Raw genomic sequence first — 27,767 nt, 5'->3', positions numbered from 1 at the left:
AACTATTCTCAGAATATGACCAAAAATGTCTTCCAACACCTATACTCTTCCTGCTGCTTATAAGTGTTTAAAAATATGCTTGTTCGTTAAATATTCACTGTTGTATAACAAATAAAACATCCACATTGGTTTAGTAAAATCTGGAGTATTGCTCCCCAGGAAAAATGTTTCTTTGATTACCCCATTCTAGGGCAACTATACTGTGACATGATGAATGGGAAATTGGGTTTAAATTTACTCTACTCCAGAAAATGATGCTAGACAGTTGCTAGGGAGTTGGCAGTCATTTCAAAGTTCTAGGGTACTGGAATCTGAGACCTGTCACTCAATGACTGATGGATGTACATTTTTGTATGGGTGGTGCACTAACTGCTGGTCTGTCTGTGATGGTAAAAGTTATGTGAAGAAGTCTTGAGGGTAAAAGGCCCTGGTTGGGATTTCAATATAAATACAAAGCTCTGATTCAATTTGAAATGACCACTCTGTTGAAAATGTTCATTTTGGGGCTGCTTAGAGACTCATAAAATCTAACTTTCTGAAGCAACTCTACTAGTTCAAAGTTGGAGACAGATGTAACTGCTTTAAAAGCAATTTGAAGCAGATCACTCAAGTCATCTGTTCTCTGGGTTAGAATAGTAATCATAATAGTGGGATTTGTTAAACAGTTACTATGAACCAAGCACTGCACTAAGCACAGGGATAAAACAAGTTAATCAGGCTGGACACCGTCACTATGCCACATGGAGCTCACAATCGAAGGGGAAGGGGAAAATGGTATTTAATCCCCACTTTATAGGATGAGGAATTTATCCCTGGGTAAACAATGGAAAAATCCTTCCTATCTGCTGAGACACTTGGACAATGACAAGTGACCTCTGGGGAATTGGTTGTGGGGGAAAAAAATGTGGTTGAGAAATTCAGTTGAGGTTGTGGAGCACCCTCACCTCAAACAGCAGGGATTGTCTTTCTAGCAATCTTAGTCGACACCCTATTGCTATTTTTTCTCAATAATTACCACTGATTAGAAGGATTTAAAACAGCAACCCTGCCCACAAGGAGTTTACAGTCTCCTCTTTGTGAACCCCACCCCTGCTATTTCCCTTCTAATCAGTGGTATTTGAGAGCTTACTGTGTGCACAGCCATGTATTAAGCAAGTATGTATTAAGCAAGTTTGCCAATTTGTACTTCCCAAGCGCTTAGTACAGTGCTCTGCACATAGTAAGCACTCAATAAATACGATTGATTGATTGATTGAAGTATGTTACAATAGCTCCTTCTGGGTATTTACTCCATCTCTTTCCAAAAAGAGGAATGGCTCAAATAAATTCATCTCTTTATGTTGTACTGTACTCCCCCAAGTGCTTACTACAGTGCTCTGCCACATAGTAAGTGCTCAGTGCTCAGTGATGAATAGGAGTTAGCATAAGGTGTAGGATGATTCTGGAGGAGATCTCAAGATCCAGGTTGTCTTTTGGGGGAATCCTTATTCTGCTCTCTGCCCCTTTCGCCAAATTGGCAATTCTAGACCCTCTTCAAGCTCCATTCTCTTCCACCTCCCCCTCACCCAGTATGAGTTTTACCCCTTGAATACCCACCCCCGCCCCCATGTTTTTCCTTCACTCACTGTCATTTAGTGTTATTGAACAAGGGAAAAATCTGAGCCTGGTGTTTCAGTCAGGCAGCATCTTTAGAATGAAACACATAGAATTTAGGAGGCCTTTAAATGAAACCTCTTGAAAACCAGTCCAGTCTCCAGCGAAGTGCAAAACTCTGGAGGAAAACCAGAGACCAGACTTGCCTTCTACTCCTACCTGTCCTAGAGATCCTGCTTCTGAGGGATCAGAGAAATTTTGGGTGTGGTGCTTCTTTTCATCCCAAATTTCTCTGAGTCTCAGAGAATCAGGACCTCTTTAATTCTAAGATCAAGAAAGACAAATCAAGTAAGTAGAAGAGTCAGACTGGGGCACCTAACTCCCCAGCAATCTAAACATGCTTTCCTTGCTTTTCACGTTGTGTAGCTTTCTCCCCCATTCTCATCTGGTTTCAGTTTGGTCACCTGCTCTGCCAAACTTGATGTCTTTGGAGTTAAGGGGATTCAGAGTTAGTGAGCTTGAACATGAAGTCATTAGAATTATCAGACTTTCGGCAAAGCTCAAGGAAGCGAGCCTTTGCACAGAGAAAACTTCCTCGCTTAGTGAAAAACTCAAATAAGAAAAACTCTGAGCCTTCTGGGTGCAAAATGAAAAACTGCTTGTCCCAGTTCTTTTCCTGGTTATGGAGCTATTGAAAACAAAAGAGAAAACCAATCATGAGTTCATTCACAGCAATGCGTGTCTCTTTCTCCCAGCTTACAGCAGAACTTTATAGAAAGCAATTTCAAATAAAAACACCTTGATATTTTCTCGTTTCCTTTCCTCCCCAGGTAAGCAAGAATAGATATAAAGAAGGAGGGTTTTGCTCTCCATAGTTATTAAATAATATCTCAGTTAACTGAATTGCTCCTGCAACCCCTCACACAGGGGAAATGTGAAGAGATGGGGTCAGGGTTGGGTAGGAGAGGCGGGATAGGCCAAGAAAAGACTGAAAAGACAGAGGCATCCACACACAACACAAACGTAGAGATGCATAGAGTTATCTTTCACTGAAATACGTATTGTTCTTAAATAGAGAGCCATCTGGAAACAAGTGAATGTTGTAGTTCGGCTCTTGAGGCACATATACAAAAAGACACATGGATGGATGATAATGCATTACTTTGCAGAGTTGGCACGGTAACTTCAGGTGACACCAGAGACAAATCAATAAAGCGACAGGTGAACACACAAGCAATTGAGTAAATTGACCACCTACACTAAAAAAAATAATAATTCAGGCATGCACAGGTTTCTCTTACCTTAAGAGAGACATCAGAACCATTGGCATGTAACAGGAAGAGTTTACTGGTGAATTTACAGCTCAAGGCTACAATGGACTTGCCTGAGACAGAGATAGAGAGGTTTTTATTGTACTAAAGAAAAGAGAGTAGAAGTCACAACTCACATTTAAGAAAAAGTTATTGTAAAATGTTATGGAGAGCATATGATCTCCCCTCCCAAGCAGATCTGGGAGCCATTAGAGGTTACAGCTTTCAAGTCAGAATGCAGTTGAGTCCATCATAGGCAGGCTATTTATGCCTCTAAATGAAAAAGGCGGTGTTCTTTCTGTCCCTCTAAATCTGTCTTTCCTTAACAGAGGGATGAGTCTAGGAGTGAGTTGAATTGGGGGCTACCAGGGAACTCCTGTCCTTTCCTGTCACCTGCCTCCCCCACCACCCACCCTCCAACCTCCTTCTCGAGTGGCATGTCCCTTGTGAATGTAGTCAGAGAGTCCACACTAGCTGAGCCTGCCAAGAGTTTTTGGGCTTCCAATCCATCACCCCAGAACCCTGGCAGACCTGGCATAAAGGGGTGGCTGCTCAGTAAGGAAGTGGAGAAGTAAAGAGAATATTATAAATACGATTGATTGATTATATGACCTCTTCCTCCACTTGGCTTTTTCTTCAGTAACTAGAATGGCCATACTATTTATTTATTCACTGTGGTATTTGTTAAGCACATACCCTATACCAACCACTGTGCATGGGGTAGATACAAGATAATGAGGCCAGACAGTCCCTGTCACACATGGGGTCGCAGCCTAATTGGAGAGGGAGAATGGGTATTGATTGAATCCCCATTTTACAGATGAGGATGAGGCACAGGGAAGTGAAGTGACTTGTTCAAAGTCATGTAGCAGGAAAGCAGCAGAGCTGGGATTAGGTCCAGGTCCCCCGACTTCTCGGTTTATGCTATTTCCACTAGGCCACACTGCTTCAGTGGTTTTCCTCAGGTCTCTAGGAGGTTTTCTTTGGTGGTTTCCCTCCTCCATGAAGCTTTCCTGGATTTTTTTTATCCTACCAACTATCATCTCAGCTTTTCACACAGTCTTCCACTGCACTTTTGAACATGTCTATTTACACACTTGATTTAGTACTTCTTCCTCTTTTCTGTAATTTACTATCTGTAAATTATATGTCCGTCTCCCCTGTTGGACTGTAGACTACTTGGCCGCAGGGATTGTGTCCTGCATATATTGCACTCTCCCAATACTTAGAACAGTGCTCTACACAGAGTAGGTGCTGAAGGCTGTTAGCTCGTGTGGGCAGGGAATGTGTCTGTTATATTGTACTCTCCCAAGTGCTTAGTACAGTGCTCTGCACACAGTAAACATTCAATAAATACGATTGAATTGGATTGATGGATTGATTGCTTCCCACAGGTTTCTGGCACAGCTACGCTGACCTGGCAATTGCAGAAGGAGCCCTGCCTCCCTAGTTCAAGAGCCCCTCGTAGCCATGGGCCGAGAGCCCCTCCACCGTTGCCCAGACCATGGCAGTGAGTATATATGTGTGTCTGCATGTACCTATTTGGATGTTCATGCCTGTGTCAGGGTCAATGCGTGCCTGTATTTCCATGTGCATCAGTTTGGTGGGTGGGTGGGGGGGAAGAGAGAGAGAGAGAGAGAGAGAGAGAGAGAGAGAGAGAGAGAGAGAGAGAGAGAGAGAGGAGTCGTGACTTTTTTTCTATACTACTGAGCCCCTGTATGTGTCTGTGTATAACTCTGTGGATGTCTGTGTATCAGTAGGGGAGCAGGACTGCTCTGGAAGTCAGGAAACCTGGATTCTAGTCTCGATTCCACCTCTAATTGCCAAATGTGGGCCAAGTTAGGGGCAAGAGATAGAGAAGCAGCGTGAATAGAGCATGCTGAATAGGCCTGCAAGTCTAATCCTGATCCACCACTTGTCTGCTGTGTGACCTTGGGAGAGTCACTTCACTTCTCTTGGCCTCGGTTACCTCATCTGTATAAAGGGGATTAAAATTGCGAGCCCCATGTGAGGCAGGGACTGTGTCCAACCTGAATAGCGTGTATACACCAGTGCTCAGTACAGTGCCTGGCACATAGGAAGCGCCCAACAAATACCATTAAAAAAAAAAAAAAGGACACAGCGGGGAAATCTGCTCTGCAGCTGCAATGGCTCCAGTTGCAACCCAGGCAACTGTGGCAGTGGGAAACAATGGGCAATGGGAACAATGGGAAACAATGGTTGGGCAATGAACCCAACCTCCTCTGCACTGTTTTGCTTCAGGCCTACCCTCTGCCCTGTGCCTTCTCTGGAAGGGACTGCTGCTACTACCACTGATGCTACCACTGAGGGTCTTCTCCCTAGGGGAATCTGCTTAGAGGAATCCCCAAGTTCCAGAATAATAATTAATGATAGTTACCATATCTGTTAGGCTCTTACTACGTGCCAGGCACTATTCTAAGTGGTGGGGTAGTGTTAATCCCAATTTTACAGATGAGGGAACTGAAGCTCAGAGAAGTTAAGTGACTTGCCCAAGGTCTCTCAGTAGACAAATGGCAGAGCTGGAATTAGAACCCAGCTCCTCTGACTCCCAAGCCTGTGCTCTTTCCACTAGGGCATGCAGCTCCTGGTAAAAATAGCAGCAGCAGCAATAAGCAGCTTGGCCTAGTGGAAAGAGCACGGGCCCTGGAAGTTAGAGGAGCTGGGTTCTAATCCTGGCCATTTCAACAACACTTGCACCCATCAGTAAACTTCACAATCAGTGCTGATCCCTCTTGCCCTCCCTCCCTTTTTTCCACATCTTACCTGATGAGAATGAAGTTTGAGGTTTGAAGAATTCTATGAGAACCTCGTCTGGAAAAGAACACAGAGCAGCCTATTAGAGGTATTTATGGCAATTGAAGATTTGAAAGTTCCAAACCATTAGAAAATGGTCTACCAAATGAACAGGAAAAGCTTGTGTTTTCCCCTCACTAATAATAATAATTATAATAATTACAGTATTTGTTAAGCACTTACTATGTGCCAGACACTGTACTAAGCGCTGGGTGGATACAAGCAAATCAGGTTGGACACGATCCCTGTGCCACGTGGGGCTCACAGTCTCAATCCCCATTTTACAGATAAGGGCCCAGAGAAGTGAAGTGACTTGCCCCAGGTTGCACAGCAGACAAGCGGCAGGGCCAGAATTAATAATAATTATGGCGTTTATTAAGTGCTTACTATGTGCACTGTTCTAAGTGCTGGGGAGGTTACAAGGTGATCAGGTTGTCCCACGGGGGGCTCACAGTCTTAATCCCCATTTTACAGATGAGGTAACTAAGGCCCGGAGAAGTTAAGTGACTTGCCCAAAGTCACACAGCTAAGTGGCGGAGTCGAGATTTGAACCCACGACCTCCGACTCCAAAGCCCGGCCTCTTTCCACTGAGCCACGCTTCTTCTCTAGAATTAGAACCCATGACCTTCTGACGCCCAGGCCTGTGCTCTATCCATTATGCCATGCTGCTCACAGTGCTTGGCACATAGTAAGCGCTTAACAAATACCATCATTATTCTTCCCAGCATGACCAGCCCTCCCCCAAATACCTCCCCAACAGACTTCCCAGCCATGTGGCCAGCTGCTCCTCAACTCTGCCACCTGCTGGCTAATAAACTGCACTGCCCCTTCTATGACCACCTTCCACTCCACTAATTGCTCACCACAGCCCTGTTCTCATTTCTCATCACCTTTGCTGCAAACCATCATCATCATCATCATCATCGTCAATCGTATTTCTTGAGCGCTTACTGTGTGCAGAGCACTGGACTAAGCGCTTGGGAAGTACAAGTTGGCAACATATGGAGACGGTCCCTACCCAACAGTGGGCTCACAGTCTAAAAGGGGGAGACAGAGAACAAAACCAAACATAGTAAGAAAATAAAATAAATAGAATAGATATGTACAAGTAAAATAAATAAATAGAGTAACAAATATGTACAAACATATATACATATATACAGGTGCTGTGGGGAAGGGAAGGAGGTAAGATGGGGGGGATCGAGAGGGGGATGAGGGAAACCATGCCCTTCACTGCCTACAGAAACCTCATCCAGTGCATGCATTACTGCACTATAAGACTGGGCAAGTGACCATCCTACTCCCACCCTCTGCTGTCTCTGTTTCACACTTCTACATTGCTCGAAGTACACATCACCTGCCTCTGTCACTCTCTGAAGGTACAGTGCTTGGTGGAAAGGTGAAGGCAGTTTGATGGAATGATCAATAATTCTACTGAATCTCCTTGACACGATTTTAACCACCTGCCCGCCAAACCTCTTAACTCCTAATCCCGATCCCTGTACTGATCCTTGAAGATTTGGAATACTGTAATGATGATCCTGCTGCCCAGCTGGCCACCCATTTCCACACATTAGAATGTTAACCGCACCCCCACCCCACCCCCCCTGCCTTAAGAGTGTAAACTCCCCATGGTCAGGCAATCTGTCCCTCTAGACTGTAAACTCGTTATGGGCAGGGATCGTGTCTGCTAATTCTGTTGTACTGTACTCTCCCAAGCATTTAGTACAGTGCTCTTCACATAGTAAACACTCAATAAATACCACTGATTGATTCTTTGTTTTGTACTTCTCAAGCATCAAGTACAGTGCATTGTAACTAAGGGAGAAGCAGCATGGCCTAGTGGATAGAACACAGGCCTGGGAAGCAGAAAGATCTAGGTTCTAATCCTGACTTTGCCACTTGTCTGTTGTGTGACTTGGAGCAATAATAATAATCAATCATAATTATGGTATTTGTTAAGTGCTTACTATGTGCCAAGCACTGTTCTAAGCACTGGGACAAGTTACTTAATTTCTCTATGCCTCAATTACTTTATCCGTAAAATGGGGATTAAGACAGAGTCCCCTGTGGGACATGGACTGTGTCCAATCTGACTAGTTTATATGTATCCCAGTGCTTAGTACAGTGCCTGCCACCTACAAAGTGCTTAGTAAATACTATAAAAAATGGGTGCACAATACTCTTACTGCTACTACTACTACATTACTCAATCCCACCGCTGACTTCCAGATCCACCACCCATCATCGACCACCATGAATTTCATAATATTATCCTTGACATCACAAGGCTTAAATCAAGGAAGGCAGTAATCTGTGTTGAAAGGATTTGGGGATGTTATATAAACTAAAGGCCAGACTAGAAAATAGGTAACCTAAAACGTAATGTACACAAGGTCATATTTTTCAAGAAAACAGGATTATGTTGTTTCTGCTACAATCTCTGTGAGGCCGATCCCCAAATCTTCCATACCAGCCCTGCCCATCATCTGTATTTATTGAGCGCTTACTCTGTGCAGAGCACTGTACTGAGCACCTGGGAGAGCACAACACAGCAATACAGATTCATTCCCTGCCCACTACGAGCTTACAGTCCGTCCTCTCATGTGTTTTATAGTCTCGCACCTCCTCTCCTCTGCCATGAGAACATTTCCAAAGGTATCACTTGCCAGTATCTTTAAATCACTATTTCAAAAACTGAACTCATCCTCCCTTCGCCTCCTCTACACAAGTGACTAAACCACCACCACCTCCCCTGTTCCAGAGCTTGCATGCAACCTGGGGGTCAACTTTCATTCCACACTGTTTTTCGCCTCCCATTTTCAGCCAGTCTGGAGGCATGATTTGGCTCCAGAGAGAGACTTGCTAAGGCTTTATTCTTTCCATCTACTATCTGCACATTCTATGCCAACTTCTGGGGGTGGTTTATTGTTCTCTTTCACCCACACAAATGAACTCCGATACAGAGCCTGAAGGAAATGGGTCATAGCCTAAACAGAAAGGAGGTACCAAAGAGTAAGTTATGAAAACAAGTGGAAACTTTGACCCATGGCAGTGGCACAGTGGCAATTCTTCAAGCTCCAGATTGCCAGGGGCCTCATTTCCATGACGCTGGTTAATTATGGAAAGTGCTGAAGAAAACCAGGTGGAGTGTTCGCTTTCATTCATTCACTCATTTATTGAGGGCATACTGGTGTGAAAAGCCCTGTATTAAGCGTTTGGAAGAATACAGTATAACAGACACAGTCCTGCCCCAAACGAGCTCACAGGTGGACAGAACCAATCAGTGGCATTTTCTCAATACTTATTCTGGGCAGAGCACTGTACTAAGCTCTTGGGAGAGTACAATAGAGATAGTACACACAATTTCTGCCCTCAAGGAGCTTACAGTAAAGCAAGGGAGACAAGCACGTAAATCAGTTACAGGTAGGAGAAGCCACAGTGTACAAAGATGTGTATATAACTGCTGTGGAGAGAGGGCTTAGGGTGGCGCCTAGGTTTTTCAATTTAACTACAAAACCATGTTAGCTTATGATTTATCAAAATAATTAGTCATATTTACTGAGTACTTAGAGAAGCAACATGGCCTAGGGGATAGAGCAAGGGCCCTGGTGGGGGGAAGGGAGTGGAATGGGAGTTTGAGAAGCAGAAATCCCACTATTTCCCTTCCTGGAGCGAATGCTAGTGGAAGCAGTGCGGCCTAGTGATGATGATGATGGTATTTGTTAAGCGCTTGCTATGTGCCAAGCACTGTTCTAAGCACTGGGGGAGATACAAGATAATCAGGTTGTCTCACGTGGGGCTCATAGTCTTCACCCCCATTTTACAGATGAGGGAACTGAGACACAGAGAAGTTAACTGACTTGCCCAAAGTCTCACAGCTGACAAGTGCTGGAGCGGGGATTAGAACCCATGACCTCTGACTCCCAAGCCCCTGCTCTTTCTGTTGAGCCACGCCGCTTCTCTAGGCCAGTCCTAGTTGTCTAGGAGTTGGAGGACCTAGGCTCTAATCCTGGCCCAACCACTTGTCTGCTGCGTGAGCTTGGGCAAGTCACTTCATTTCTCTGTAACTCAGTTGTGTCATCTATAAAATAGGGAATAAGACTGAGATCCTTATGTGGGACAGGAACTATGCCTAACCCAATTATTGTCTATCTACATTACTACTTAGTTCAGTGCTTGGCACATAGCACTTTCATTCAGTCAGTCGTATTTATTGAGCCCTTACTGTGTGCAGAGCACTGTGCTGAGGGCTTGGAAAGTACAATTCGACAACAGAGACAATCTCTACCCAACAATGGGCTCACAGAAAACCATTTTTTAAAAAAGCAACTGCTGGGGTCCCAGGCTTTGCATTGTTCTTCCTCAACTGTATTAAAGTTGTGGAGTAGAGTTAAAGCTAAACTCCTGATTATAGGTGAGATTATCTGGGGCTGAGTCAAGGCAAATCCTAACACAAATAAACCCCAGAGCTAGCCACCATAAATGAATACCCCTTCTGAACAGAAGAAAAAAAAGTCTACCTTTCTTGAAAAATGGTTCATGCTTGACATGCATCTTTAAGTCTTCATTTTGTCTAACAAAACTGACATGTTTTCCGTTGGCTGTAGTCATGTAAAAGCGTTTGGTCTCCACGTATGTTGCTGTCATTTAAAGATAAAAACAGTTAGCCCCCTAAGGCAGAATTTGATTTTTTCAAAAATTTTTAAAGGTTTTATACCAATTTATCTCCAAACCACAAATCCCAGCATAGGAACATTTGAAACCTTGGGCCACAGTGGTGGGAATAAAATGAAAACAGTTCGGTGGCCTCGAGGATAGTCACTGAAAGATGAACAATTCTACTGAATCTGCACCATGATTTCATCTTCTCCATTGTGAGACTTTTTAAAGAATCTTGTAGAAGAGATTAATTTGTTCCCAACCAGTCTGGTTGCCACTAGAGATGATACCTTATAATAATAATAATGATGATGGCATTTATTAAGCACTTACTATGTGCAAAGCACTGTTCTAAGCACTGGGGAGGTTACAAGGTGATCAGATTGTCCCACAGGGGGGTTCACAGTCTTCATTCTTATTTTACAGATGAGGGAACTGAGGCACAGAGAAGTTGTGACTTGCCCAAAGTCACACAGCTGACAAGTGGCAGAGCCGGGATTTGAACCCATGACCTCTGACTCCAAAGCCCGTGCTCTTTTCCACTGAGCCACGCTGCTTCTTTTATGCCACCGTGCTTCAACTGGTTTAATTCAGTGGGACACCCATAGTCTACTAGATTAGGTCAAGTTTCCTTCTTGCCTGAAAAGTACAAACTGAGATACTGGGATCATTGTTGCTGAGGAAAGTCAGTGTTTCCATGAAAGAGAGGTACAGCATGGCCTAGTGGAAAGAACCCAGGCCTGGGATTCAGAGGACCTGGGTTTTAATCCCCACTCTGCCATATGCCTGCTGTGTGACCTTAGGCAAGTCACTTAATTTTTCGGTGTCTCAGTTCCTTCACCTGCGTAATGGAGATTCAATACCTGTTCTCCCTCCTGTTTAGACTGTGAGCCCCATGTGGGACCTGATTATCTTGCATCTACCCCAGTGTTTACTACAGTGCTTGGCACATAGTAGGTACTTAACAAATACCACAATTATTATTCTTATTATGATTGAAGGCCTATTTTCTAATAACCTTCTGGCTGACTTGAGATAAGAAGTCGTTATTACTATTTGCTCATTATGGGCAGGGAATGCATCTGCCAATTCTGTTGTATTATACTCTACCAAGTGCTTAGTACAGGGCTCTGCACATAGTAAGCATTCAATAAAAGATTAATTTGCTAAAAATATATGTTTTAGTGTTTTTGCACCCAGATGTATCGATTTGAGACATTTTTCAAATGCACTCAGTTCTCTTGTAACGTGATGGTTGGTTTTTTGCATCAGTAATAGTAAGGATGATAATTGTGGTGTTCGTTGAGTGCTTACTATGTGCCAGGCACTGTACTAAAACACTGGGGAAGATACAAGAGAATCAGGCCGGATGTAATCACTGTCACATATGGGCCCATAGTCTGAGAGGGAGAACAGGTGCTTAATCCCCATTTCACAGATGGGGAAGCTGAAGCACAGAGAAGTAAAGCTATTTGCCCAAGGTCACCCATTTCAACATGGTGCACATGTGCAAAGCTGTTTCCTCTGATAGTGTGGAACACCATAACAAACAGAGAAGCAGCATGGCCTAGTGGAGAAAGCTTGGGCCTCGGTGCTAATCACTTGCTTGCTGTATGACCTTGGGCAAGTCACTTAACTGCTCTGCACCTCAGTTCCCTCATTTCTAAAATGGGAATTCAGTACCAGTAGCACCACCTGCCACTGCTGACAATCAGATTGTATGCTAAGCTCAGCCTATTCTCCAAACTGCAGTGAAGCAGTATAATATTTAAATTAAAATCAAACGATCCAAGATTGCGCGCGCACACACACACACACACACACACACACACACACGTCAACAGCATCCACAGATCATAGAGTTCAATTGGAGACTGTTACCTGAAAAGTCTTTAGGGAAGAGTTGTCCAGAAAAAAACTTGGTAGATCGATCCATTTCTTTGGGCATTTGTGACTTGGGACTGATTGCGATCGGTCTATGGATGGCTATCGATGAATGCTTGATTGTCTGTGATCTTGCAATGGTCATTTGCAATTTAGGGCTGGTCTTTCTCACAATGAATCCTGAGCGAAGTTCCATGGTGGAAAAGCATGAGAGATTTGGATGGTGCTTCCTGGGGTTCTGCTGGAGTCCTGAGCACAGAAGAATATTTTTTTTGGTCACAGTGGGGAACATTCTAGTCCTGTGTTTGGCAATGCAGACCCCATTGTTAGTAGCATTCAGATATTCCAAGTCTTCCAGTGCTTAGAACAGTGCCCAGCGCTTAGAACAGTGCTTTGCACATAGTAAGCGCTTAACAAATGCCATTATTATTATTATTAACTTGGGAAAGTATTAAGATTTTTAACATCAATAGCCAACCAGGGGCAAAGGCTAGTCCAAAACTTTCACAAGATGGAAATTACAATGAAAAACATGTTAAAACTAAAACCCAATTTTAAACACAAAGAACTGCAGTAGCAAAAATATTCCAATTACATAAATATGACACAAAGGCAGAGAGAACATATTGTGGTTGGCATCAGTGTGATAACTAAACTGCCAAGCCTGACAACATAACCAAATGCAGCTCAACCAGTCAGGCCATCCATGACACAGTGGGATTGTCCAGTCATGTCATGGGATGCTAGGGAACACAGTCCCAGAGTAACTCTCCCACTACAGCTTGTTGGCAAATACAAACCCTTTCAAAATGTTTGTCACTGAAGAAAATCTAAGTCTGGCAGTCTAGAATTGTCAGTTTGGTGGGTGAATGTCCCGCAAGTTTTTTTTGTTGTTGTTGTTGTTTCATGGTATTTGTTAAGCATTTCCTATGTGCCAGGCAACCTAATCAGGTTGGAAACAAAGTCTTAATCCCCATTTAACAGATGAGGTAATGGAGGCACAGAGAAGTTAAGTGACTTGCCCAAGGTCATACAGCAGACAAATGGCAGAGCTGGGATTAGAACCCAGGTCCTTCTGATTCCCAGACCCTTGCTATATCCACTAGGTCACTCTGCTTCTCTAAGTTTAGAGCAATCACCACAGAGATATATATATATACATACACACACACACGCTCAGTCGTGTTATCACAAATGTCTTCATTACACACTTTGGCAAGACCTTGATGGCAGAATTAGGGAATGTTCCTCTGACAAAATGCATCTGTCCAGATAAAGCACCATGTAGGGTCAGTAGAAATGGCTTGGTGCAAGTGCATGATGTACATCTGAGTACTATAGTGTGAGTTTTCCTTAACATGGGGTTTTACAAGAACCCCATAATAATAATAATAATAATAATGATACTTCTTAAGCACTTACTATGTGCCAAGCACTGTTCTAAGCACTGGGGTAGATACAAGTTCTGGGATAGATACAAGTTAATCAGGTTGGACATAGTCCATGTCCTACATGGAGTTCACACTCTGATCCCTGCTTTACGGATGAGGTAACTGAGGCACAGAGAAGTGAAGTGACTTGCAGACGTGACAGAGCTGGGATTAGAACCCAGGTCTTTCTGACTTCCAGGCCAGTGCTCTATCCACTAAGCCACACTGAGAACTAGATGTATTTCACATTTTCAGAATGCGCCACGTTTAGGTTGCTCCTTGCTGCAGAGTAGTACTTCCCATGCACTTTCATTTGCCTTTTTTCCTTCTTCCCCCAAATGGGATATTAATAATAATAATGGTATTTGTTAAGCACTTACTATGCACCAAGCACTGTTCTAAGCGCTGGGGTAGATACAAGGTAATCAGGTTGTCCCACGTGAGGCTCATAGTCTTAATCCCCATTTTACAGATGAGGTAACTGAGGCACAGAGAAGTTAAATGGCTTGCCCCAACGTCAATCAATCAATCAATCAATCAATCGTATTTATTGAGCGCTTACTATGTGCAGAGCACTGTACTAAGCGCTTGGGAAGTACAAATTGGCAACACATAGAGACAGTCCCTACCCAACAGTGGGCTCACAGTCTAAAAGGGGGAGACAGAGAACAGAACCAAACATACCAACAAAATAAAATAAATAGGATAGAAATGTACAAGTAAAATGAATAAATAAATAAATAAATAGAGTAATAAACATGTACAACCATATATACATATATACAGGTGCTGTGGGGAAGGGAAGGAGGTAAGATGGGGGGATGGAGAGGGGGACGAGGGGGAGAGGAAGGAAGGGGCTCAGTCTGGGAAGGCCTCCTGGAGGAGGTGAGCTCTCAGCAGGGCCTTGAAGGGAGGAAGAGAGCTAGCTTGGCGGAGGGGCAGAGGGAGGGCATTCCAGGCCCGGGGGATGACGTAGGCCGGGGGTCGACGGCGGGACAGGCGAGAACGAGGTACAGTGAGGAGATTAGCGGTGGAGGAGCGGAGGTTGCGGGCTGAGCAGTAGAAGGAGAGAAGGGAGGTGAGGTAGGAGGGGGCGAGGTGATGGACAGCCTTGAAGCCCAGGGTGAGGAGTTTCTGCCTGATGCGCAGATTGATTGGTAGCCACTGGAGATTTTTGAGGAGGGAAGTAATATGCCCAGAGCGTTTCTGGACAAAGATAATCCGGGCAGCAGCATGAAGTATGGATTGAAGTGGAGAGAGACACGAGGATGGGAGATCAGAGAGAAGGCTGGTGCAGTAGTCCAGACGGGATAGGATGAGAGCTTGAATGAGCAGGGTAGCAGTTTGGATGGAGAGGAAAGGGCGGATCTTGGCAATGTTGCGGAGCTGAGACTGGCAGGTTTTGGTGATGGCTTGGATGTGAGGGGTGAATGAGAGAGCGGAGTCGAGGATGACACCAAGGTTGCGGGCTTGTGAGACGGGAAGGATGGTAGTGCCGTCAACAGAGATGGGAAAGTCAGGGAGAGGACAAGGTTTGGGAGGGAAGACAAGGAGTTCAGTCTTGGACATGTTGAGCTTTAGGTGGCGGGCGGACATCCAGATGGAGATGTCCTGAAGGCAGGAGGAGATGCGAGCCTGGAGGGAGGGGGAGAGAGCAGGGGCAGAGATGTAGATCTGGGTGTCATCAGCATAGAGATGATAGTTGAAGCCGTGGGAGCGAATGAGGTCACCAAGGGAGTGAGTGTAGATTGAGAACAGAAGGGGACCAAGCACTGAACCTTGGGGAACCCCCACAGTAAGAGGATGGGAGGGGGAGGAGGAGCCTGCAAAAGAGACTGAGAAAGAACGACCGGAGAGATAAGAGGAGAACCAGGAGAGGACGGAGTCTGTGAAGCCAAGGTCAGATAGCGTGTTGAGGAGAAGGGGGTGGTCCACAGTGTCAAAGGCAGCTGAGAGGTCGAGGAGGATTAGGACAGAATATGAGCCATTGGATTTGGCAAGCAGGAGGTCATTGGTGACCTTTGAGAGGGCAGTTTCCGTGGAATGAAGGGGACAGAAGCCAGACTGGAGGGGGTCGAGGAGAGAGTTGTTGAGGAATTCTAGGCAGCGCGTGTAGACAACTCGTTCAAGGAGTTTGGAAAGGAATGGTAGGAGGGATATGGGGCGATAACTAGAAGGTGAGGTGGGGTCAAGAGAGGGTTTTTTTAGGATGGGAGAGACATGGGCATGTTTGAAGGCAGAGGGGAAGGAACCAGTGGAGAGTGAGCGGTTGAAGATGGAAGTTAAGGAGGGGAGAAGGGATGGAGCGAGAGATTTCATGAGATGAGAGGGAATGGGGTCAGAAACACAGGTGGCCGGAGTAGCACTTGAGAGGAGGGAGGAGAGTTCCTCTGAGGATATCGCTGGGAAGGATGGGAGAGTAGCAGAGAGTGTTGAGAGCCGGGGGGATGGAGAAAGGGGGGAAGAGACTTTGGGGAGGTCGGACCTGATGGATTTAATTTTGTTTATGAAGTAGGAGGCACACAGTTGACAAGTGGTGAAGCTGGGATTAGAACCCACGTCCTCCAATTTCCAAGCCCGTGCTCTCCACGCTGCTTAGTGATACTGGGGCAGGGACAAAGATTATTGAAGAATCTTGACACCACCCCCTTCACTAAAACTGCCAGGCTCAGGCTGCAAACCAAGAGATCCTGATCTTTATGTTTTTGGGGAAAAAAAAAAGTGTTGCTTCCTGTTATTCCCTACTCTGGATTAAATCATTATTTTTAACAGGAAAACCCCACCTAGCCACATGAAGCATAACAATGTAGGTATTATTTTGAATGAACCCATATCAAATTGACAAAGTTTTACTGACAACAAGTAATGGTCACCCAACAGGCAAGTGACAGAGCCAGGACTAGAATCCAGGTCCATGCTCTTTCCACTAGGCCATTCTGCTCCTCCCTGGGCCACAATGGTCCTCAGACTTGGCCACTGTAAAATGGCAGGGATGTAACATTACTGTTTCCAAGTATAGTCTGGCACATAGTAAGCATTTAAATACCATTTTAAAAAAAACAACAGAAAAAGCTGTTCACTTATACATGAGGGGAGGTAAGCCAGATAGGCAAAGTTGACTTAGAAAGTATCAATACTCTGGCCCGGAAAAAAATATGTCATCTAATGTTTACCAGTAACTGTCAGGAAGAAGGAGAATCAGAAAATTGTGTTTAGAAAAAGAGGCACGGATGATGGGGGCAGGAGACAATTCAAGATAGAACCAATGGAAGATGCTGAAAAAAAAAGAAAGAAAAACAAAACACAAAGGAAGTCTCTAAATCTAGGAAACAGACTCAAGAAATGTTCAGGTACTGGACAGACAGGAGGGCAAGGGAAATGTGCAAATAACAGAGGTGAAAGGACAAATGAGGGCATAGGAATAAAGGATATGTTCCACGAGGAAAAAGGAAGGGGGGAGATGCAATACTAGAATGCTTTCAGAGATGAAGGAAGGTAAAGATTTTATGAGTTGGAAGATAAATTAAAAACACTAATTTTTTTTTTCTGATTTGTTATTGTGAAAAGGAAAACGTGGACTAATAATACTAATGGTGTTTGTTATTTGGTATTTTTAAGAAGTAATGTGGCCTGGGAGTCGGGAAAACTGGGTTCTAATCCCAGCTCTGCCACTTGCCTGCTTTGTGGTCTTGGGCAAGTCTGTGCCTCAATTTTCTCATCTGTAAAATGAGGATTCAGTACTTGTTCTCCCTCCTATTTAGACTCTCAGTCCCATGAGGGAAAGGGACTGTCTGATCTGATTGTCTTTGTATGTTGCCGACTTGTACTTCCCAAGCACTTAGTACAGTGCTCTGCACACAGTAAGCGCTCAATAGATTGATTGATTGATTGAATGAATTATCTTTGTATCTAGTAGAGGGTTTGGTTGACATTAAGTGCTTAACAAATACCACTATTATTATCATTATTATTAGCAGATTGAGGGAGAAAGAAAGGAGTGAGAGGAAGAAAAGAGGAATGATAGGAGGAAGAAAAGAGGAATGGTAGGAGGAAGAAAAGAGGAATGGCAGAAGGAAAAAGGATGTTGACCATCTGTTACCATTCCATCAATCAGTAGTATTTATTGAGTGCTGCTTACTGTGTGCAGAGCACTGTACTAAGTGCTTAGGAGAGAGCAATACAACAGAGTTGTATTGTGGTACTGAATAATAATTGTGGTATTTGGTAAGCACTTACTATATGATAGGCACCATACTAAGCGCTGGGGTGTATAGAAGCCGATCAGGTTGGACACAGTCCCTGTCCCACATAGGGCTCACTGTCTCAATCTCCTTTTTACAGATGAGGTAACTGAGGCACAGAAAAGTGAAATGACTTACCCAAGGCCACCTAGCAGACAAGTGGTGGAGCCGGGATTAGAACCCATGACCTTCTGACTCCCAGGCTCACCACACCATGCTGCTTCTCACACCAATTACTGTTCGTAGTATTTATTCATTCATTCAATCGTATTTATTGAGCGCTTACTGTGTGCAGAGCACTGTACTAAGCACTTGGGAAGTACAAGTCGGCAACACATAGAGACAGTCCCTACCCAACAGCGGGCTCACAGTCTAGAAGTATTTATTATTAGACACCTTGACTCCCTGCCATCACCACAGCCACTGTTACCAAGTAGCAGTGGTTCTGGTGCCTGCCCAGGATGGGCCCTCTGAGCCAGTGGGCATAGCAGCAGGAATAGGATGAAAGTTCCAGGCTTGAAAGGGGCAACTGGGTGGATCAGCCCCTCAGGATTTCCCCAGCCTCCTCAGTGGCTCCAGAGCTCTGACACTGGCCTGCCTCACCCCAAAAGCCTCCCTCAAGCAGGCTGGGGACACAATAGATAGAGGCTTATCCTGACTGGAATTCAGGGCCGGAGATAGGAAGAGCCTCTGACCTGGCCCCGAGATCCAGTGGGGCCAAGAGGAACAGTTCAGGTGCCCAGGCTGAGCGAGGAGCCACACTCTGCCAGCAACGGGGCGAGAAACGGGACTGACATCTTGGCTCCTTTCTGGATCTGAGGGGAGGACAGGCTAAATGATTGTCTACCCTGCCCCAAAAGGGGCCGGGGAGAAGCTTGCCCCCTCTGTGCTAACGTCATGGAGGTAACGGGCCCTTTCTCTCTCATGGAGCTATCGCCATCTGTAACCCTGAGCTGCTTGTTGGCAGGGATCGCATCTACCAACTCTATCACACTGTACCTTCCCAAGCTCTTTGTCCAGTGCTCTGCACACAGTAAGCACTCATTAAATGCCATTGATTGATCATGGAGCTATTGCCCTCTGGCAGCGTGGCTCAGTGGAAAGAGCCCAGGCTTTGGAATCAGAACTCATGGGTTCAAATCCCGGCTCTGCCAATTGTCAGCTGTGTGACTTTGGGCAAGTCACTTAACTTCTCTGGGCCTCAGTTAACTCATCTGTAAAATGGGGATTAAGACTGTGGGCCCCCCATGGGACAACCTGATCACCTTGTAACCTCCCCAGTGCTTAGAACAGTGTTTTGCACATAGTAAGCACTTTAATAAATGCCATCATCATCATCATTTCTATAGGGCTAGCCAGGGAGACAATGTCTTAAAGGTCCTGAAGCAGAACCATACCAGGAGGTCCAATCAATCACTTACTGAGCACTTACCATGCGCAGAGCACTGGACTAAGTGCTTGCGAGAGTACAAGATAAAGGAAGAACCGTTTTGAACCCATCCTAGTTCTTCCCATCCTCCCCACCTACTCATCTACAAGCATTTCTTGTTAATCCTAATTCTCACACGCAGTATTTCTTTTGAATACAGCAGCATGTAGGGACATGGGGATGATGAACTTTGGGCAAGTCACTTCACTTCCCTGTGCCTCAGTTACCTCTTCTGTAAAATGGGTATTAAGACTGTGAGCCCCACGTGGGACAACCTGATCACCTTGTATCCCCCCCAGCGCTTGGAACAGCACTTTGCACATAGTATGCACTTAACAAACACCATCATTATTATTATATTATATTCAGATATTACTCTATTTATTTATTTATTTATTTATTTTACTTGTACATATCTATTCTATTTATTCTGTTAGTATGTTTGGTTTTGTTCTCTGTCTCCTCCTTTTAGATTGTGAGCCCACTGTTGGGTAGGGACTGTCTCTATATGTTGCCAATTTGTACTTCCCAAGCGCTTAGTACAGTGCTCTGCACATAGTAAGCGCTCAATAAATACGATTGATGATGATGATGATGATGAAAGTTTAAACCACAAACCTTATCCAGAGAAGTTAGCATAAAGATAGATCATCTTACCTGTTAACTGGGAAGATTTAACCATTCTTCTGCTTGTCTCTGAACTTGCCGGAGTGGATGTTGGCAACTTGGGGTATTCTGGGCCCTTTCAAAAAAACAAAAAAACACCAACCACAGAATAATGATTTAAAATCTCTTTGTGATACTCCTCCATTGAGGAGCAATCAATATGCGTCTCCCACCAGCTAAGCTTGAAGAAAGTTGAACACTATCAACCGCAGTTATTTATTCAAATTTAGACATTCGATAAACTAGGTAAGGCCACCAAATCCTGTAGTTTCAACCTTCACAATGTCACTAACATCCACCCTTTCCCTCCATCCAAACTGCTACCATGTTAATCCAAGCATTTATCCTCTTTCTCATTAGTTACTGCAATGGCCTTCTGGCTAAGCTCCCTGCCTCCTGTCTCTCCCCGCTTCAGTCCATACTTTACTCTGCTGCCCAGATCATTGTTCTACAAAACTGCTCAGGCCATGTTTCCACATTCCTCAAGAATCTCCAGTGGTTGCCCATCCACTTCCATTTCAAACAAAAATTCCTCACCAACAGCTTTAAAGCTTTCTATCACCTTGCCCCCTCTTACCATAGTCATCCCGTGAGTCTCTGTTCTAGGTCCTTTACCGTTCTTGCTTTACGCTTTCTATTTCCGGGAGCTCATCCACTCAGGTGGGTTGTAAGCACCCCAGTGCTTAGAACAATGCTTGGCACATTGTAACGCTTAACAAGTACCATAATAGGTGGTTTGAGCTACCACACTCAGTGCTGACCGCTCCCAGATCTCGCTCTCTAGGTCTGACCTCTCATCTGCATCTCCTCATGCCTCCAGGCTATCTTCACCTGGATGTCCTGCTGGCACCTCCAACTCAACATATCTAGAAAAGAATTCATCTTTCTCCTGAAACCTACTCCTCCCCTTAAATTTCCCCATTCAGTTGACGATGCCGCCATCCTCTCCAATCTCATCTGTCTCGGCACCGTCCACCTTCCCACACCCTCCCCCTGGCCTGGAACTCTCTCCTCCTCCATATACCCCTCTCTCCACTTTCAAAAGCATTGTTAAGGGCACATCTCCTCCAAGTGGCCTTCTCTGATTAAGCCCATTTTTCCCCACCTCACTCTCCCTTCGGCCTCATTTATGAACTTGGATCTGAGACTTTTGGACATTTGATATTCACCCCACAACAGTTATGTACATATATTTAATTACATATTATGAATTATTCATTTATATTAATTACATATTATAATATATGTATATAATATATATTAATTATATTAATTACATATTATGAATTATTCATTTATATTAATGTCTGTCTCCCCCTCTAGGCTGTAAGCTCCTTATGAGCAGGGAACATGTCCACTAATTCTGTTGCATTGTATTCTCCCAAGGGCTTAGTACAGTGCTCTGCACATAATAAGCACTCAATAAATGCTGTTGAATGACTAATTGATCCTCCCCTTCCTGGAAGGCCACACCTTGGTGGCCTCAACTCTTTGCTGTCCCTCAAATCCCTCAATCTCCTGTCAAATCCTACCATTTTTTGCCTCATCTAACAATAATAATAATAATAATAATAGTGAAGATATTTGTTAAGCACTTACAATGTGCCAAGCACTGTTCTAAGCGCTGGGGTAGATACAGGGTAATCAGGTTGTCCCACGTGGGGCTCACAGTCTTAATCCCCATTTTACAGATGAGGTAACTGAGGCACAGAGAAGTTAAGTGACTTGCCCAGGGTCACACAGCAGACAAGTGGTGGAGATGGGATTAGAACCCACATCCTAGGTCTGCTCCTTCCTGTCCACCCAAACTGCTACCACCCTAATAAAAGCCACAGCTAGACTATCGTATTACCTAAAGCCACTAGACTCCCAGCCTCCAATCTATACTACATATCTTTGCACCGAGCATTTTCCTGATTAGTGTACTCACTTTGTGTTCTGCAGTACCGACCACTGACGAGTCCCTTCTCTGGAATCTCTACTGTGAAGTAGTGGAGCTCAGGTAACAATTATACCTGAAATCAGTGTACATATATATATATAGTTGAATTAAATACGTATAGATTGCTGATCGAGTGATATGAAAATAAGATGACAGACCATGCAAAATGTCAGATGTTATCTACCTGAAAAGGTCTTAGATTATCTCAAGTAAATCATAAAACAATGCTTACATACTACATGCTTAATAATTATACTGTCACCTCTTTCAGTAAAGGTCATCACACACTCAGTGATTCATTTATTCCCCTCCCTCTGACTTTCTACAAATTACCCCTAGTTACTTAAAAATTTCAAAGATCTTTGATGAGCTTTCACACTACATGCTTTAGAGAATTTGAGTCTATTCTGTCACGGATAGAAAACTGGTCAAAAGACAGGAAATGAAGAGTAGGGATAAACAGCCAATTTTCTGTACAGAGAGGATAGTAAACTCTCAAAAAGTACAATTGACTGTGTGAAGAGGGTAGCAGCAGCAGATGAACAGGTGGGTAAGTGACATTGTGAAAGTTGAAACTACAGGATTTGGTGGCCTTACCTAGTTTATCGAATGTCTAAATTTGAATAAATAACTGTGGTTGATACTGATCAACTTTCTTCACAGGCAGGGACTGTGTCCAACCTGATTGATTTATATCTATCCCAGCGCTTAGAACAGTGCTTGACACATAGTAACTGGTTAACAAATACCATAGAAAAAAAGGAAAGAAGAGAGGTTGAAAAGGAAGAAAGAGAGCCACTCCAATAACTCATTCACTGCCTTGCGAAGATCAGTTTAGCTGCATTGGGCATGGTGGTGTTAGCTGCTCCTGCTCACATGATTACAGTGACTGAGGGATTCTGCCTTCCACCTTTCCCTACAGTGGAACTCTTAATGGTCCCAACCTTAGGTCTCTTAACTCTTGGTTGGGACAGAACCCCCCAAAGGGTTTTAGCATATAAAACCCTTGTTGCTAGGAAGAGGCAATAGTCCATATTCATTCATTCCTTCATTCAATCGTATTTATTGAGTGCTTACTGTGTGCAGAGCACTGTACTAAGCGCTTGGGAAGTACAAGTTGGCAACATATAGAGACGGTCCCTACCCAACAGTGGGCTCACAGTCTATATACGACTAGCCAGCTTGAAATGGCTCTTTAGTGGACTTCAGCTTTGAGTAAGGTTAAAATCATTTTTAATGAGCAGGTACTTAGGTTGGAAAGGACACCGCAACGAGAGCAGCCATGTTCCCTGAGGGAAGCTTGGGTAATAAGCGCCCACCTTTTTAATAGTCGAATTGGACTGAATCCACCCAATTTTGACCTCTTATTTCCATGTATCTCCTAATTTCGTACCTCAATCAACGGTATTTATTGAGCACTATGTGCAGAACACTGGGAGAGTAGGATCAGCTGAAACAATGATTGAAATAGTTGTCATTTATATTGATGTCTGTCACCCCCTCTAGACTGTAAACTCATTGTGGGCAGAGAATATGTTTGCCGTCTCTGTTGTATTGTACTCTCCCAAGTGCTTAGTACAGTGCTCAGTAAACACCACTGATTGATAAACAATTGTTTTGAAGCACTGCCTTTTGTTAAGCTAGATCCAATTAGCAATACCCCTCAAACAAGGAGCCATTTTCTTACGGATGAGTAGCACTATTACTAAGTGAAAATTTTCAGCCAGAATTGATAAGTTGCCACTGACAACTCTTCTTAAATTTTAAAAACTGTGAATGTATATGTGCCAATAATTGACCAGTGACATTTACTGAGCATCTACTGTGGTCAGAGCACCATACTAAGTACTTGGTAGAGTACAATGAAAAAGAGTTGGTAGATGTCATTCATTCATTCATTCAATCGTATTTATTGAGTGCTTACTGTGTGTAGAGCACTGCACTAAGCACTTGGGACGTACAAGTTGGCAACATGTAGAGATGGTCCCTACCCAACAACGGGCTCACAGTCTAGAAGGGGGAGACAGACGACAAAACAAAACATGTAGACAGGTGTCAAGTCTCCAGAACAAAGACAAATAAGACAACAAAGAACAAAGAAGATTCCTGCCACAGGCACCTTACAGTCTAGAGGGAAATATGGAAATTAAATTACAGGTGAGTGTATATGTATGAAGTCCCACACATTCACCTATTATTGTCTCAGAAACTGTGGTCATATCTTGAAATTGTCAATATTTGACCAAAGCTGAGGTCACAGGAAGACAGAAAGCTACGTCAATCAATGGCTTTTATTGAGCACTTACTGTATGCAGACCACTGTATTAAGCACTTGGAAGAATCTAATAGAGTTGGTAGATACAATTCCCACCCAAAACAATCTTGTAGTCTAGAGGAGGAGATGGAAATTAAATTACAAGGTGTGTGTGTGTGTGTGTGTGCTCATGCAATTGCACAATCACTACTGTTTCAGAGTGTGGTGTACCTTGAAAGTGTCAATATTTAACCAAGGTTGTGATCACATGATGATATGCCACAACGAACTAGGCAGAACAGAGCTCCTTTGAAGAGTGGAGGAAGGGCCTAAGCACACAGAGGTAGGTACAGCTGAGTTGTCTATATGAAAGGAACGGCCCCCAAAGTACTGCCTCTGAGTTATGCACTAGGCTGTAAGCTTCCCGAGGGCAGGGATGGTGCCTACCAACTCGCTTGCATTTTACTCTCCCAAGTGCTTAGCACAGTGTTCTGCATGCACTAAGCACTCAATAATACCACTGATTGATTGATGATCCAGAACAGAATGCTGATTGCTTTTTGCCAGTACCATAGCTTTAGCTATTTCACTGAATGCTTCTCTTTGTACCTAGTCTAGAAGGTGCAGTACCCAGCCCAAAGAACATTGAGGGAGTTTTTAAATGTTCTCTGTGCAACATGCTTCCTTATCTACCAAAATTTAGCACTACTGCTTCCGACATCTGAGAGTTGTAAAAAAAAATCACTGCTTTATTCAGAAACCCAATACATCATGAGTCATGGATTTTCATTAGTCATTATTAACTCCCCACAAAGGGATATGATTCAGAGTACAGTAAAACGACTAGTTTGCAAGCTGAAACCCACTGGATGTGTGACAGAAGGGAGTTCAGGAGGTGGTATTCTAGGGCAGGGTTTCTTAATCTGAAGATTAAGACTGGCTCGGGGTAGGAGTGTTTGGGGTGGTCCTACTGGGGTCTTGGGAACTTAACCTGTAGAGTACCAAATAGCTTGCCACCTTGTTAGCCCAAGAAGCAGCAGCATACCCTAGCAGATCGATCACGAGCCTGGGAGTAAGAGGAACTGGGTTCTAATCCCGGCTCTGCCAAGTGTCTGCTTGTGATTTTAGGTAAATCACTTAACTTCTCTGTGCCTCAGTTTCCTCATCTGAAACATGGGGATCAAGACAGTGAACCCCAGGTGGGACATGGACCGTGTTCAACCTGATTAGCTTGGATCTACCCCAGCATTTAGTACAGTGCCTAAGACATAGTAAGCACTTAAATACTATTAAAACAAGTCCCCAGATTACAAGTGCTCAATAAATAGTATAGATTGATTGATTTTCTTCCCTCCGTCCCCTCCCCGGCCCCCACCAAGGAATTCTTCAAGCTTGTTTCCCTTTGTCAAATCTCTCGTAGTATCATTCCCCTGGGCCATCCCAGATATGGGCCACATGGCACACTCCTGCTATGGTGGAAATATTGATTTTTCTGTGCCAACCCACGTGGACCTGGAAATGTTATTAAGGTAACTGAAATGGCCTTACAAAGTAATAAGGAAGGAGTTGGCAGGATGGGAGGGCTCTGTACAAATAAGGATTAGATCAGAGCTATAAGTGATGTCCAAGTGAAAGGCAGGAGAGAAATATTTTTTCTCAGATGAGCCCAGAACAATTTTGTGTTCCCCCTTATAGAAACAAACATTTTGGGCTGTTTGAGAGCCTCAGGAGGGGAAAAGACAAAGCTGTGGAGCCAGGGCTGAGCAGAGAAAGCTGTTGAGAGTCTTCTGGGGACACACAGACCAGAGCCCAGTTGATAGAGTGCAGGCTTGGGCGTCAGGAGAGATGGATTCTAATCCCAGCTCTACCATTTGTCTTCTGCGTGACCTTGAGCAAATCACTTCACTGTGCCTCAGTTCCCTCAGCTGTAAAATGTGGATGCAATACCTGTTCTTCCTTCTATTTAGACTGTGAGCCCCATGTTGGACAGGGACCGTGCCTGTCCTGGTTATCTTATCCCTCCCTCAGCATTTAGTACAGAGCTCGGCACATAGTAGGCATTTAATAAATGCCAGAGTTGTTGTTGTTATTATTATTATTAGCTGGAGTGAGTGGCAAGAGCTCCACAGGAGCTGGACCAGAGCAAGGGAGAGACTGGGCTAGAGAAAAAAATGAATGAAATTAGAGCGTCAGTGGAGTCATCATCAGGGCGTCACCCAAGCAAGGAAGAACTAAGAACAATAATTGTGGTATTTGTCAAACACTTACTATGGGTCAAGCATTGTACTAAGCACCGAGACAGATATCAAGAATCTAGGTGGACACAGTCCCACAGGGTGCTCACAGTTTTAGTAAGGTCAAGGGAGAGTAAGGTTTCCCAAAACAGTATTTTGAGGGGTTTACATGTAGTACAATATGATACTTAAAAGAAAACCTGGGATTTATGACATTTTCATGATTACTTTTTGGTCCCAGCTTTTGATTTGGGGGATTTTTTTTAGTTTAGGGCTGTAGAAGAGGCTGTGTGAAGGCTGAGCAGGAACTGCTACAGAGGAATTGCTTACTTGCCTTCAGAGAAAAGAAGAAAGGTAGCAAAAGGGAGAGGTAGGAAAAAGTTACGAATGGATGAAATGTGCAAACATGAATAATAAATACTAAGCACTTAGTCCAGTGCTCTGAACACAGTAAGTGCTCAATAAATATGATTGAATGAATGAATACTGTAGGTCATCTCCTTTTTGCTCCTTTCCCTACAAACCAAGGGCACTTGGTTTGGTTGAGAATCAGACTTTAGGAGAATCACTATGTGAACAAGGAATGTTTGTTTGAGCCCTCCGTTGCAGAATGTGGAAGTGATTTACCAAGTGGCAATAAAAAAAACCTCACAAAATTTGCTTTAAGTCTACATCTGAGCTAACCAGAGAAAAAACACTGTACCCTTATAAAATCACTATTGTAACAATAATTAATGCCTGCCAGTCACTCAAGTAAGCATGAGCATGTGTCTACCAACACCACTGTACTATACTCTCTCAAGTGCTTAATACAGTGCACTGCACACAGTAAGCATTCAAACACGATTGATTGAACAGTATTAATGGCTAGATTAAAGCTTCCACCACAGTGCAGTTGTCAAGTCATTTTTCAGAAGCTGAAAGTCGGCTACTTCTGTTCCTAAAATCAACTTAGTCAAAACCCATATAAGAAAGCTGCAGAAAATTTTGGTTATGCTTACCTTCCAGTTCTGTTTATTCTCTTCACTGAAGGCGAGCTGTTCTAAGTTTGGCAGCTTGAGTACTGCATATTTATGACATAAATGTTGGCAGCTACCCAAACTTCCTTATAACACTTGGAAAATTTGCCAGATCAGATTTCAGTATCGTCATCACTTTCAGTGAGAAAAGTGGCCAGAACAATGCTTTTCCTTTCTTTAGATGTATCCAATTTACAAAGATTAATCATTTCTCAGAATCGGACAAAAGAAAAGTTGAAATAACAGTAGATATTAGAGAGTTTTTAATCACAGATTCTTCAAGCTGGG

At 43.8% G+C, this 27,767-nt stretch overlaps 1 protein-coding gene across 1 annotated transcript; it reads right to left on the bottom strand.

Annotated features, from left to right (window-relative positions):
* Nucleotides 1-725: 725 nt before the first annotated feature.
* Nucleotides 726-27,500, bottom strand: LOC119948023. The gene is made up of 8 exons (XM_038769819.1): nt 27,462-27,500; nt 21,961-22,045; nt 20,022-20,106; nt 12,262-12,513; nt 10,242-10,361; nt 5,688-5,735; nt 2,895-2,977; nt 726-2,281 (listed from the first exon to the last, which is right to left on the bottom strand). Exons 3-8 carry the CDS (start codon nt 20,044-20,046, stop codon nt 2,087-2,089), a joined length of 723 nt encoding a protein of 240 aa, XP_038625747.1. The 5' UTR covers nt 20,047-20,106; nt 21,961-22,045; nt 27,462-27,500; the 3' UTR covers nt 726-2,086.
* Nucleotides 27,501-27,767: the final 267 nt, after the last annotated feature.

Source organism: Tachyglossus aculeatus, chromosome X4 (genome assembly GCF_015852505.1).
Source record: "Tachyglossus aculeatus isolate mTacAcu1 chromosome X4, mTacAcu1.pri, whole genome shotgun sequence".
Lineage (NCBI taxonomy): Eukaryota > Metazoa > Chordata > Mammalia > Monotremata > Tachyglossidae > Tachyglossus > Tachyglossus aculeatus.
The sequence above is the reverse complement of the archived record's forward strand: the minus strand, read 5'-3'. Positions and strand labels throughout refer to the sequence as shown.